Source organism: Rutilus rutilus, assembly GCF_951802725.1.
Source record: "Rutilus rutilus genome assembly, chromosome: 2".
Taxonomy (NCBI): Eukaryota; Metazoa; Chordata; class Actinopteri; order Cypriniformes; family Leuciscidae; genus Rutilus; species Rutilus rutilus.
Genome location: NC_140210.1, coordinates 47,587,950 through 47,603,037, shown reverse-complemented (window position 1 = coordinate 47,603,037; position 15,088 = coordinate 47,587,950). Strand labels below are relative to the sequence as shown.

The 15,088-nt window shown below is 37.5% G+C and overlaps 1 protein-coding gene across 1 annotated transcript in view; it reads left to right on the top strand.

Annotated features, from left to right (window-relative positions):
- Window positions 1-15,088, top strand: part of c3a.5 (complement C3a, tandem duplicate 5) — a 50,092-nt gene that overhangs the window by 21,478 nt on the left and 13,526 nt on the right. Inside the window, exons 18-28 of the mRNA XM_084401604.1 lie at window positions 6,988-7,102; window positions 8,127-8,218; window positions 8,298-8,437; window positions 9,230-9,442; window positions 9,567-9,630; window positions 9,723-9,809; window positions 10,007-10,210; window positions 10,304-10,379; window positions 10,601-10,760; window positions 10,991-11,086; window positions 14,636-14,783. Coding sequence (XP_084257730.1) covers window positions 6,988-7,102; window positions 8,127-8,218; window positions 8,298-8,437; window positions 9,230-9,442; window positions 9,567-9,630; window positions 9,723-9,809; window positions 10,007-10,210; window positions 10,304-10,379; window positions 10,601-10,760; window positions 10,991-11,086; window positions 14,636-14,783 — 1,395 coding nt within the window. The remainder of the gene's footprint in view (window positions 1-6,987; window positions 7,103-8,126; window positions 8,219-8,297; window positions 8,438-9,229; window positions 9,443-9,566; window positions 9,631-9,722; window positions 9,810-10,006; window positions 10,211-10,303; window positions 10,380-10,600; window positions 10,761-10,990; window positions 11,087-14,635; window positions 14,784-15,088) is intronic.

Below are 15,088 nucleotides of genomic sequence, written 5' to 3'. Positions count from 1 at the left end.
TTTTACAAGTTGATTGCACTGAAATGTCTGTTGGCAGTGCCTGTACACAACCATCCTATCATGATAAAAATCCATCCAGTGGTTTTGTTTTAATCTCCTTATATGTTTGACCATCTCTGAAATCAAGCCGTTCGATATTGTGACGTCATAAGATCGTACGCCCCTCCCGCTATTGTGATTGACAGCCGTGTTTCAACACAAGACCCGCCCTGAGCAAGCTGTGACAGCCGTCGTCATAGTAGTCCGCCATTGTTGATATGCTGGAGTAGAATGGCGTCTAAGCGATTGTGGTGTTCTGTTCTTAGATGTAATAAGGAACACAGCAGTCATTTGGATGTTCCTAAATCCGAGCCGTTGAAGAAGCAGTGGCTGAGTTTTGTTTTTGAAGCTATATGCCCAAAGGATTGACGCCCACGATCATCTGTGCTTTCATGTTTGCGCGAATCATTTCACACCAGACAGCTTCACAAACGAGAAAAAAACGGATCGGTACCAACGTGTTCCTGCTGAACCTCCAGAAGATGTGAGTGTAATGTTTTATTAACCTTTATATTAGTATTTATATTAATCTTTGCGAAATTTGCAAACCTTGCTGCAGGCTTCACGATGAATGCGTCTAAGGTTTACACTCAGGGTACATTACGGCATGTTTTCTATGTACGACGTTCTCAATATAATTCATAATCCCACGTTTATAACGAATAACACGTGGTTATTGTGTTAGATACGGTCAGAGAATGTCTAATACGGTGTACCCACAGAACAGAGGGGCGGGGTGAGCAAAGCTTATTATCATTTAAAGACACATGCACTGAAACGGCGTGCTGAAAACAGAGCTGTTTTTGACCAGGTAAAATTAGTGTTTTCTTACAATACTAATGAGAATTTTTAATTAAAGTATATTACAAACTTTTAATTTAGACCCTAAAGAATCATATTAGCTTGTACAAAAATGGCATTATATGACCCCTTTAAAAAAAATGCATTTAAATTTAGACGAAATGCCCCTGAGCATGCTATTGTTGAACATAAAATATCAATGTTTATAACTGCAAAGAATTCAAAAACCTTTAGAAACTCATATGATAGTTCAGCATCACACACCATGTGATGGGTTAAATAGAGAGATTAAAAAAATACCCAATTTCTCTCCAAAACGGTACCAATTTTAGTGTTTTGATAAATGAGAATCGCTAATATTATCAGATTATCTCACCTAATGCACTGAAAAAGGCTAAGATAGTAGGCTAACACTAATTACACTGTAATTCCATGCTATTAAATATATTACAATTTAAATTTAAATGCACATTTATCTAGAAGGGGGGCATCATCCCTTACATTTTACACGGCTATACATTTACTCACATTGTAATGCTGATAATATAATTTGTAAGGAAAATTGTGCATTAGGCCTATATCCGGGAAACTTTTACATAAGAAACACACACACACACACACACACACACAATCAAACCAACAAATGAATTTCTCTTTGTAGTCTGGCGAAGCTGTTTTATCAGCAGCATCCACACACTAAAAAACAAAAGTTGAACATGTGCACTTGCCAAATGAAGGCGGATCAAAAAAACGTTGTTTATTAACGAGCTGTAGTCACGCACTGACGGAAATGCAGTTCAAGTTAACGCCATGGTTCATAAGATGCACTGATACTGAATCTGGCGGCATGGCGAGCGCGAGTTTCGGCAGTGCACAGATCGTGACGCGCGTCTCTCGATAATGTGATTGTGAAGTAAATGGGAGCGGGAATTCACCGCATTATGAACTCATCACGCAATACCCCCAACCTCACACCAAATGTTAAGCCCTGTAGACAGGCCAGCCTATATAAATATCATATTAAGCAGAAATGTGAAATGTACCTTAGCATATTAGAGGAAGACGCTGATATCTGGATTGAATTGATGCTTGAAGAATGCACTTCCACAGCAGTCACGAGTAACAGCAGGAATAGGCGGTTAAAGTTTTCTATGCTTAATTTGATTTGATGACAGTCACGAGACCGATTACTCGATTCAATCACGTTGATGGATAAAAATAAAATTAAAACAAGCATGTAACGAGTAACGACCACAAACAGAAGGAAATAGCGGAGTAAAAGTACCGATACATCACTTAAAATGTACTCAAGTAAAAGTAAAATTACACAATTTTTAAACTACTCAAAAAAGTACAATTTCTGAAAACAACGACTTAAAGGCAGGGTAGGTAGGATTTATTAAAAATTAAAGATCCAAATTTGTTAAAACTTTCTATATATATCAATACATAATTAAAATGTAAGAACTCTGAAAAAAAGAGTATAAAAATCAAGTGACTCTAGACCGTTTAATCTGTATTAAACACAGCTCATTATTTCGATTCGGGATGAATCATAGGATTGGCTTAGGCGACTGTCACTCTCTCGCAACCATGGCAACCACCCTTTTGCCACACAGCACCTGCCCACTTGCGCGCGACCGTTTGATTTGAGGAGTGCGAGAGGCACGGAACCTGATCACACCTCCGTCCAGTAGATGGCGGTAATGCACTATGTTTGCAAGCTGCCAATAAAATCTATCGAAGAAGAAGAAGAAGGCACTGAACCTAGGAATACCAAAACAATGGCAGAGAAAGAGCAATCTAAATTTACAGTACCGGCATATGCAGTTAGTGAAGGCAAACCAGGCAAAAAAATGCCCCTTCCCCTCCGCTTGTCTCAGGTAAATAATGCGTCCTCTAGCTCAGCGGTCGGAGTCGCGCGTCATGTGTTTTGGGGGCGTGGCTTTGGAAGAAGCACAGAAATGAGGGGGTGGAGTGAATGGAAATAATGAGATGTCTTTAAAACAGTCGTGAGAGGTCTACAGACACTCGATTTTGATACTTTCTTTTTCAGAGTACTTACATTTTAATTATGTATTGATATGTACATAAAGTTTAAACAAATTTGAAAAATAAAATTTTTAGACCATTTCTACCTACCCTGCCTTTAAAGGTGAACTAAGTAACTTTTTTTACCTTAACTGAACAGCTTCGGAGTCATTGGAATGGTTATATTACTTATTTCGGGTTGAATGGTGGTCGTTTCGCACCCCCCTGGTGCCCGTGAGCGGAAAATACGCACTTGCAACTTTGGGGCGGCGGGCCGCCGCGTCAGGAAGTATCGCGTGATATCAGATCTCGCGATGTAAACAATTGCTTTACGGCCAAAAGAAATCTGCTAAAATGCTGTCATTATTGCGCTCCCTCACGCTGTTCGAACCCGAATGAAGAAGACGTTTTAAAGAATGTCCCATCTGCTTTGATGTCGTTGATCTACTAGCCTCTGGTGTCTGAGAATAGCCAACGAGTTTTTACAACAGTGTTGTCAAATATCTATTCCGAAGCTGTGGGGGGAGCTCTAGAGAGAAACCTGCGAGCAAAAAGCGAGAATACAGCGAAGAAATCCCGAAGTTACTGAGCCCCGCTTTAATTACAGTAACGTGAGTATTTGTAATTCGTTACTTCACACATCTGCAGATTAGTGATAATCTGACTAAAGAAAAAAGTTCTTTAGTCAAGAGCAGTGAGTGTTTTTCTCTGTTCCCTTTTGTTCTTTGATTAACTTTAGCGACAGATATAATTAGTGGCTACTGTGCACTGTCCCTTTAAGACCAGCTGCTGCTGTCAGAGACGCGGATCTCACACACCTCAATCTCTCACGAGTCACGACTCTTCACGTTCATCATAAGACTATTCTTATGTTATGAAGACACTCGACAAAAAGACATTTTGGCATAATTGTGTGTGTTATTGTTCGTTCAAGCGCGAAAGAGAACTGTATTCTGGCATGCTGTTTTGTGCGCACGCACGATATTAGCGCGAGTATTTCTGTGTGTCACAGTCAGGACATTCACAGGCAGCGCGTTCATTTTGGCATAGGTGTGTTGTTCGTTCTTCCGCGAAAGAGAACTTGATACTGGCGCGCGTCTATCTGTGGGTCGTGTGTGTGTGTGTGTGTCAGGAGGACATTCACTGACAGCGCGTTCTTTTTTGTCTTATCATGCATGAATGGTTTAAAAGCATTTGCATGAATAAGAGCGGGATCATGTAACACTATAGCCAAAGGATGCCAAAAATTAACAGATGCTGCGTTAATTGCGTTAACAGCGCTAATTTGTTTATTTAATATAAAATCGCAGCATTTTGCGTCATATAATCGCGTAGGCTTGACATCGTAATTGCGATACGATTAATCGTGCAGCACTAGATGTGATCTTAAATTAGTGGTATTTCCTCGCGAGACGGATACTTTTGTGCGACAAATATGGCATACTGCCTTGTCCAAATTCACCGGCTGCCCCTTGTCACCTGCCTCAAAGCCAAAATGTGCCCAAATAGGCGACACAGTATTTGGCTTAGACTAGATTCGTGGCCATTCGCGTCGTCAACTGTTATTGCCTATACCACATAAGAGAAGTATCGCTACTCGCAATTAAAATCTAACTCCAACTGTTTACGTTATGCTTTTGTCTTTTATGCCTTTGTTTGTGTGTATTTAATTGAACATTACCTGTAAACATCACAAGTACTGAAACCTAGCAGTTAACCCTCTGGGGACCAAGGTGTTTTTGGGGACCTTGGGATGTTTTGACATGCCCTGACATTTGTGCTTTTTTCAGTTATTTATAAACATGTTAATGGCAAAGGTGTAAATTCACTCTATATAGCACAAACAGGGCTACCATAATATGTGAGCAACATGTATGTAGATGTTTGTATTTTTAAGAGAATAATGTTTATGCGTGGTTATTGGAAAAAATAAAAATGAAAGCTGCTGAAATAAGACCACAAAACACATACTAAATATGTGTCCACAAGACTTTTGACTAATGGATGTTGTCGCTTCGAGTTCTGGCTTCAAAATTATGTGAAAATAGTCTTGCTTTATCGTTCACATAAAACAATACATTGATTTAAATTGTGTAAGACAGGTTTTGCTTGGAAAGCCAATATGCGAGGGGGGCGTGAAGGAGGAGTGGTTTACACCTGAGAATGTTTAGTGGTTTACACCTAAACAAAAGCTTATTTGATGTGGCAGTATATTCTACAGTAAAAACTGTACCCAAATCTAGTCAACAAAATGTTGTCTTTCATATTTCGCCTGACTGTAACGTTGTTTTTATGAAATATTAGGGCATATAAATGTTAATTTGCAGTGTAATACGTTGCTTATACAAAGACATTTTATTTCAACAAATTTCTGTCGATTTTTACTCATCTCAGTAGGCTATAGCAAAGCATTTTAGCTGATTAAAGCGGTTTATTCTTTCACACACAGACACGCGATTCATATTTAGGCAAAACAGTCTTTACAAATATGTACCCTTCATTCATCTCACAGAAACGCGATTCATATTATAGAAACGCGATTCATCTTTTAGCGGTTTACATAGGCCTACACTAACGTTATTCCATAACGTTATTCCACATTAACACTTGAGAAAAGATAACTTAGCCTACCTCACTCCTCAGCGGGATCTATTGCTCCTCATATCAGCACTGTTCTGAGGAAACTTTTCTCCAGGATTATTAGGTAGGCTATATTATGCCTCACTCGCGACGCGCTGTGTTTACAGCTGATGTGGGGGCGTTTCACAGGTCTGAAATGGTTCTCAGAATTTGCGTTTGAATAGCGCGCGCTCTCCGGGGCGTGGTCACATTACATTTGAATGAGCTCTAATGAGCTCGACTGGAATCGCTCTCTTTTAATACAGATTTCACAAGCTGAGAATATTTGTTTTTTATATAAATTACTTCATTTAAGAGATGCGATTTCAAGCTTGATGCCCGTGGGTATGTTTACCTGTTTGACTGAATTTTCGCGAGGTATCAGATCATTTTCTAACGCGTAGAGTGCAGAACTTGAATCATGTTTATTTTTCTTTATTTGGCAAAAAGCACAACACTTTATTTTTATTGTGAGTATACAGAAAAAAAAAATAGAAACTGAACAGGATCGATTGATGTTTAACACGAAAATGAAAGATCAAAATTAACAGAGCATTTTAAACTTATTTTGCATTGCTAAAAAAAAAAAACGAGCAAAACGCGGGGGTGCGTTTTTGGTCCCCAGAGGGTTAATTAATAATAATCAGACACACACAAAAAATAAATCCCCCATATGTTTAATGGACTGTCCGTCCCTTGCGCAGGAAGCGTTTTTTTTTTAATCCAGAAGCCCTTGAACATAGGACTCGCAGAATACAGTAAATTATAAGCAAAGATTAATGTGTTTATAGTTCATATCACACACCATATGCACTCCTGTAACTTTAAGCCCCAAAAAAAAAAGTGCGGTGATGACCTCACACCGCGGTAGGCATCTCATTAACGCGATATTGCGGTGATGCCGTTATCGTCACACCCCTACTCTCAAATGCTTCTTTCTAGCTTTTGTCCTAAATTTCATTCAGATATATTATAATATGAAGAAACAGTTGTAAAGTTTGAGTGCATGTGTTACTTATAGCTGTTAATTATCTAGAATATTATGACAATATTATGATCACAAATTCAATTACAACCCACCAGAATAAACTTTTTTATATTTTTATATTAATTGCATAACATTTATATTGATCAATTTGCTCCACTATTAGACTTGCATATAAACTACTTTACATACTTTTTTTTTTTTTTTTATAACTTCAAATTGACGTAATGATATAAATACACTATAATTTTAATAGTTTGGGATGAGTAAGATTGTTTAATTTAATATCCTCTGCTTCTTCATGTTTTTGTGGTAACTGTGATACTTTTTTTAGAGGTTTCGGATAAAAAAAAAAAACATTGATTTGAAATAGAAATCTTTTGTATCATTTTGAATGTCTTTACTGTAATTTTTTTTTTTTTAATCAATTTAATGTGTTCTGGCTGAGTAAACACTTCAGAAAAAAAGGCCCTAAAACTTGAATGGTAGTGTACACTATTTTGTTTGCTCAGGTGAGGAAGATGATATTGAAGATGAACCAGAAGACGTGTTTGTACGTACACAGTTCCCTGAAACCTGGCTCTGGGAGGAGATCAATCTACCTCCATGTCCTCCAAAACAGTCGTGGTGAGTGAAAGATTATATAATTAAATAAATTTGACTTTATTTAAAAACATTTTGTGAGAACCGCAATGCTGTGCTTTAAAAAAAAACGTCTCTGTTATATATGTACACTGAGGTAGCTCTGGCCTATGTAGGGGGAGGCAACACTGGTCCATAGGAGGGGAATGGCGCAGCAAGCCAACACTTTGAGCGGGGTCTTCGGTGTTTACTGGGTATAGGAAGCTAGTACACAGGAGGCTACCGGCTCGACATGAAGGCTATAAAACCTAGCGAACGTGTTAGGTGTCGTTCAACCCGCAGCTCTACAAATACCTGTCCGCGAGGCACCTTGTGACAGCACCCAGGAAGAAACTACACTCCGAGCGGAGTGGGCTTGCACCACTGGAGAGGCTTCTTCCTGAAGAACACTTGACACACTCGTTGACTGTTAGTACTCTCAGAGACTGCATACAGAAAGATCCATTAGGCCCCGAAGCGAAAGACAACAGGTGCTTGTATTTACTTCCTATGCGGGGCAGAGTGCAATGTGCATTGGCTCGTTCTGTTGCACTTGAAGATGATTAGGGCTCTCTGACGTGATCCCAATAAGTCGAACGTGACCGACTGAAAGGGAACTGGCAATGTCGGACACACTTGTATTGTCTTAAACATTATAACATATCAATAAAATGAATGTTTGTAGCTGATTTTTAAGGTAAATAGTGTGGGAGATTAGTTTGCAAAATCCTGAAGGAACTGGCTATATGTTGGTGGCTGTAATGAATCGCACAAATATGGAGTAGCATAAGACAGTCATTTATCATCAATCAAAACCAAGAACACACATGAGCTAGATATCAACAACCACGTAACCTGAAATGAGACCGAGCGCTGAACAAAGGAAACTAAGGGCTTAAACACACTGGGTAAAACAAACTAACAAGCAAAGGGAAGAACCAAATCAGAAAACAATGAAGCAAACATACTCATGATTAGTCTATAGATGTTGAAAAGATATGACCATGAGACAGTCTTCATTTGTACCTAGCGATGAAACATCTGCCTTAAGAACTGGTATATTCCTGAAAGACTCCATCACAACCTGGCAGATCACAGCCATCAGCCTGTCCAAGACCCTCGGTAAAAAGCACAGCTCTTGTTCATTTGTTATTCTGTTTATCATTTGCTGTTTTTTGACACTCACTCATTTTCAATGCAGGAATATGTGTGGCAAATCCTTACGAGATCACCGTTAAGAAGGATTTTTTTATCGAACTGAGGATGCCTTATTCAGCAGTGCGGAATGAACAACTGGAAATAAAGGCTATTGTTCACAATTACAGCAATCAGATGCTTAAAGTATGTGCAGTTTACTGATCACATTGTTGTCACTCATTAAAGCCTACTGTATCATATTTGATACGCAAATTTCTAAGGCCTTTAAATGATCAGCGCGATAAAAACTTTGCTGAAAATCTTGTTGCACGCAATCTACTACATGCCTACATGTCGTCTGATTGATAGATTCAACTTTTTTTTAGCAAGTAAAAGGCCTTATATAATTGTACAAACGTCCACCGTCAGTTTGTGATTCATTTTTTATTAAAGAATAACTAAGTAATAAATAAGTAAGAATAACTTTAATATTGTTCAAGATAAACACTGGACTGAGGAAACTTAAGTTTACTTGATTATCCATACATAATTCTTTTTGTTAAAATGTGAGTATCAAATATGATCATAAGGCTTTTGAGGAACGTTTATTTGTTCATCTCTCAATCATTGTTGTACTGCATTATACTCTGTTTTAAAACTACAGAGCTTTGATCATAAACCTAAGCTTTTAAATATTATCTTACTAAGACATTATTGGCAGATATTGAGTGACGACTGATATTTATATGCATTTTATGCAAGTAGTTTGCTACACTGTTGTAAATATTTTATTTACATCACAAGCTTTTACATTACAATCAGAATTTCATCTTTTTATCAATATAAATATTAGCATCTGCTACGAATAACATTATTTTTTTTTTTATCAGTTTGGGTGTCTTAATAAAATTGAGGTGTTTGTCTGACTATTGTTTATATGTCAGGCTTTATAAGGTTAAATTGTACGGCTGAAGATCCCATTTTGTCTTATACCAGCCGGTGCATATAAAATTCAAGACATCGGACGAAATTTGCAGCAGTGCCAGAAAAAAACAAAAACAAAACAAGATTACAGTTGCCGTTGACCGCATGTCCTCCGTAGCTGTTCCTCTCATCATCATCCCCATGGATCTCCGTGACCAATGGATCGAAGCTGAAGCATACAGCTCCAATCGCAATGACGCAATTAGAAAGAATCTGAAAGTGGTGGTGAGTCTGCCATGTCAACAATAAGAGCAAGGATCTTCTGGCTTCTGCAGGAATCACTTTATTACTGTATTTGAAGATTTCCAATGTGTCCACCAACTTGCATTCGTGTCCTATTTTCTTTCAGTCTGAAGGTGTGCTAACCGAAGTCGAAGAGCGAGTTGTGGAGATCAACCCCTCCGAGCACCCAGGTGCAGGTTCTTTAGAAACACATGCTGGATATGCAATGAAAATGATGGTTGAAATCCTCTTCAAACACCCTATTCCCTCATGATCTGAACAGGCGGCGTGCAGGTCGTGTCGATGAGGAGTGACATCCCAAGCCGAAAGGTTCCCAACACACCTGCTTCCACATTGATCACAGTGATAGGTGAAAATCTCATTGCAATTTCATTCTTCTGAGGTTTATAGGGACCTGTGAAATTAATTTAATTTTTTCCATTTAAATTTTTCTGGATTTCTTTCTTCTGCTGAACATAAATATTTTAAACAACTAGCCTAGATCTTCATGCGTGCCAATATGACGTCCAAAAGCCAATCACAGCCATTTACCTTCCATGCTCGCAGGTGAAGAGATAACTCGCACAGTCGAGCAGGCCATCAGTGGAGACTTTATGGGTAAGCTCATTGTCCAGCCCAGCGGATGTGGAGAGCAGACCATGATCTTTATGACTCTGCCTCTCATTGCCACTCATTATCTGGACAGCACCAAGCAGTGGGAGGCAGTTGGCATGGACCGCCGTAATGAAGCCATTAAACATATCAACACAGGTCAGCCTCAAAATTAATGTGCTCTCACTTGTTAAATTGAGTTAAAGTGCCAAGCACATGCCACTATGTCATGCATTTTTTGTTCTTGTGAAGGTTATCAGCTGGAGTTGACCTTCCGTAAATCTGATGGGTCCTATGCTGCCTGGATACACGTACCAAGTAGCACATGGTGAAATAATGCTACTAAATTACTTTGAAAATAACAGTTGAAATTTTCAGCACTGATGAAACTATTTCAGCTGTAAAGCAGCTCTAAGAGGACAATAGTGTTATTATTTATATCACTTCAGTTCAATAACTGTAAACGTTGCAACGCTAATCAATTCTGAAAAAAAATTGAGATAACAATTGCGTTTCTTGTAGTATACTTAATCTTGTGTCCATTTACAGGTTGACGGCATATGTGGCGAAAGTGTTTGCAATGGCCAACGATCTAGTCGTCATAGAGGAGAATGTGATCTGCAGCGCCTTCAAGTGGCTGGCCACAACCAAACAGCTGCCAGACGGCACGTTTAAAGAAGACGCCCCTGTGTATCACAGCGAGATGGTTGTAAGTTAAATTTATGAACTTCAAAAATCAAGTACAACAGTTGGAGCCCATAAATGTACTCCTAAACACCAGTACAGAAGAACTAACAAGTACAATGTGAGAAAGTCTGCCAAACTGTGGGCTGGTTCTAGCTGCGTGTAGCACCTACAGCTCTGCACTTCAGAAGGATCCAAACATTCTTATTATATCATTATACAACATATTATTATTTGAGTGTATGTTCATTCCAGGGTAACGTACGGGGGAAAGATGCTGATGCCTCTCTAACTGCATTCGTCCTAATTGCCATGCAAGAGGGCAGTAAGATCTGTCCTGGACCTGTTCAGGTAAGTGTGATTCCTAGAAACAAACAGCGCTACAATATGTCACAGCAGTCTCACTGAGTGAGATTAGCACTAGGTGCTTTCACAGTAGCACTTGTGGTGCACACACGGGTTCTGTGGACATCAAGAGTTTGGTTCATCTAGAGGACGTGAAAACTGCTTTCTAGGGGTGGAACGGATCGCAGTTGATCCGTGATCCGCACGGATCAGGTCCCGCGGTTTGGCACGCATGTGATTCGCGGATTAACTGCTAAATTTAACCATCATAGAGTGAAAGTTTATAATTTGGACGTGTTTTGTCTTGCCAATTTACACATTCAAACAATTTTTATTGCAAAAGAAGAGGCGAAAATCGGGACTTGCGCGATATTTGTATGCACAGCCGCACACAGCTGAAGTGCGCGCAGAGAGAGAGCGCGAACACCGAATTGATTAATCTTTTGTGTTTCCTTCCCCTTGAACGGAATAAATTGTTGATGCGCATTTGCTGAATGTTGACGGTAAATGAGAAAGTATTTTAGATATATCGGCCTTGTATAATTCAACTTATGGGGGGGGGGGGGGGGGGGTGGTGCAGACTGATGGGGCAGTGAACCCGAGGTCAGTCCTAGAGCTCCTCCTGTCCGATTTTAGGGAAAAATCGGGTGCATCGGAGACGTCCAATGGAATTCTTAGGCCCACCGAATAAACACCACAGACACTGTGTCTTTGTAAGAGTAAAACTATATGCAAAATACGATACACCAGTGTTTTGCCAGATGAGAAGTTTATTCTATGTATCATCTTTTTACTACTTTAATTAATTTTACTCTAATTAATTTTATAACTGTATCATTTATCTCTGTTTTAATTTCCCTTGCTTTTATTTTGTGCTTATTTTCTATGCAAAGCACTTTGAATTGCCATAGTGTATGAAATGTGCTATACAGGCTTGTGCACAATTCAGAATTGAATTGAGAATGACTCCTTAATTCCAATTCAATTCTTGAATTTGAATTGAATTTGAATTGATGTCAAAAACAGGATCTAGAATTACAATTCGAATTTGAATTAAAGGAAGCAGAATTGCAATTCAATAAAAATTCAAAGAAATTCATATACATATTTTAAGTGAAGTGTTTAACAATGAAGCTTTACGTCAGATATGATTGCATTATAAATGATATTAGTTTGAACTACTTGTACAGATTACATTAAAAGGATATGTTTTCCCCCAGCGATGAATGTTAAAAGCAATGTAAAAAAAAAAAAAAACGAATTAAACAACATTGAGGGGGTAATTTATTTCAAGAATTTGATCAATATCTATTTTAGAACAAAATGTATTTTTGAGGAAATTTTTTTTGAGGAGTAAATAGTTACGTGAAATGAAATTTCTGTTAATAAATTACAAAATTAATGTAATTGTATTTAGTTGTATTACTGAGGTAAAATTGTTTAATTCAATTAGTTACACTCTAAAAAGAGATGTGTTAAAAAACAACACACAGCATGTGTTGATGGTATTTTGACACATGTTGTGTATATTTTTAACACACAATGTGTGTTCAAGTGTAACTCTGGATAGAATAGCACTGGATGGAGGAGAGTTTGTGTTTATGAAAAAAAATTATAGGTATATTTTATATGGTATCCCATAAAATGCTCTAAAATAAATAAAGCAATACATTCAAATAAATAAATTAAATCTTAATTCATGAAAACTTAAAGATTAACGGGTGTTTTTTGGCAGCCAATCACATCATGCCTCTTTTTCAATGTCTTTTTCAAATGCTGCTTTCACGTGTTATTAATAACCAGATTAACTTTATTTCTGTCAGACTCTACAGAAGCTCTTATTGAGAATTAACAGGTTTTGGTGTTGACGATTCATTGAATGTTTCATTTAAAGTCACCAGAATCGTGATTAGTGTCAGCTTTATTTGGGCTCTTGACCTTTAACTCTTTAACATTTGTTTTCTGTGATCGCTGTAAATGTGTATTTATTTTAACACTTTAAACAGCAGAAATAATCATGAGAAAAATATGTTTAGATGATAATATTATCACCATGGATATGTAGTGTTGTTAAGCTCAGCAAGAGTTCAATATTTATAAGATTAATGTAATATTTAAAAGATGACTTTTAAAAGGATTAGCATATTACAATTAGCTTAAAATTAGTTTTTAAATGTACAGTGCATACAGGACTTTACAGTCTATGGTATCAAGCAGACATCAAGAATCAGCGTATGAATCTCAACAATGGTGACAAACATAAAGCTTCATGCCGCAATGCATGCTGGGTGCCACCATAGTACAAATCTCATCCATGACTCCCAGCATGCATTGCGGCATGAAGCTTTATGTTTGTCACCATTGTTGAGATTCATACGCTGATTCTTGATGTCTGTATTTGTCTAGTTTCTGCTGCAGATTAAAATTTTTAGAAAACATTTTTAATTATGATGGATAGCATGATGTAGTGTCACAAGATTGTTATAACTAGCAAATAAATAAATTAAATGCACACCATCCATATACTCAAAGACTTGATCAGATCAGCACTTGTTGATTATGACATCATCAAGAAACATCTGATCATATTTTCTCTCACCATAACAAATGTAGGCCTATTTTATTAAAATACAGTTAAAGCAGCCAGAGAAAAACTAAAAGAAGAGTAAAGGGTCAAGAGCTCAAATAAAGGAGCCATTAATCACGATTCTGGTGACTTCAAATAAAACATTCAGTGAAACATCAACATCTAAACCTCAGTTAATTCTCAATAAGAGCTTGTCTATGTAGATTCATGATGTCTAAACCATCCAAATGTTCAAACAAACTCTTTATTAAATGTCACTGGACTCCATAAACACAAGTTAACAATACGTTTCAGTGTTCATCCAGACACTCAGTTGTAAAAACACAGGAAGTAACTCTGGCAAATACACACCGACTACAGTCACATGTGACACATATCTGACACAAGTTGTGTAACTATAACACATTAGTGTGTAAAAGGTTTCAACACACTCCCTGTGTTAAGAACAATAACACACTGGTTGAGTTAAAAGTAACACAAAATGTGTTGTCCTTAACTAGACACACAGGTGTGTTAAGATATAACACAGGTTGTGTTGTTTTTAACACATCCGTTTTAAGAGTGTACTAATCAACTTAAAACGAAATTGCTTTGCATTGATAAAGTTATCCAAATAAAGTAATCCAAACCACATTTATAATGGGTAACTAATAACAGTAATAAGCAAAAACATTTCCAAAATAACCTTCCTAACACTGAATGCATGTGAGACTCAACACATTCTTTCTGTTGTGTGACTGAGTGGAATTTCTTTGAATTGCCATGAATTTAATTCCACTTCCTGTCATTCCAATTCAAATTCAATTCAATGTCCTGTGGGGCGGAGTAAATTCAATTCAAATTCAAATTCATGAATTGAATGGAGGCCAATTCTCAAATTCTGAATTTTGCACAAGCCTGGTGCTATATAAATAAACTTGCCTTGCCTTGAGTCTCACTGAGTCTCTCTCTCTCTCTCCATACTTCAGAGCAGTGTAAACAAAGCCGTTAATTACCTGACACTGAGAGTTCACAGTCTGACCAGCACTTATGCTGTCGCTATGACGTCTTACGCGTTGGCCCATGCTGGAAAACTCAATAAAGACATCCTGATGAGTCATTCCACCGAAAGCAAAGGTCAGTAACGTTACAGTCTGCCAAAAAAACTTCTCCATGGCAAAGGATTTTTAAAAAAAAATTATGTTCTTCAAGGTAGTTATACCAGGGTTATTATAGTGATATAAAAATTTATAAAAAAGACAAAAAAAAATCTGAAACTAATAAAATTTCAAAAACAACAAAATTACTAAAACTTTAGTACAAAAATAACAAGTAATTCAAATAATTGATAAAAACTATAATAGTAGCTCAATTATACTTAAAGCCCATGTTGCAGGTTTTTTTTATTTTTTTTTATTAATATAACCTTGTATGAAAATACC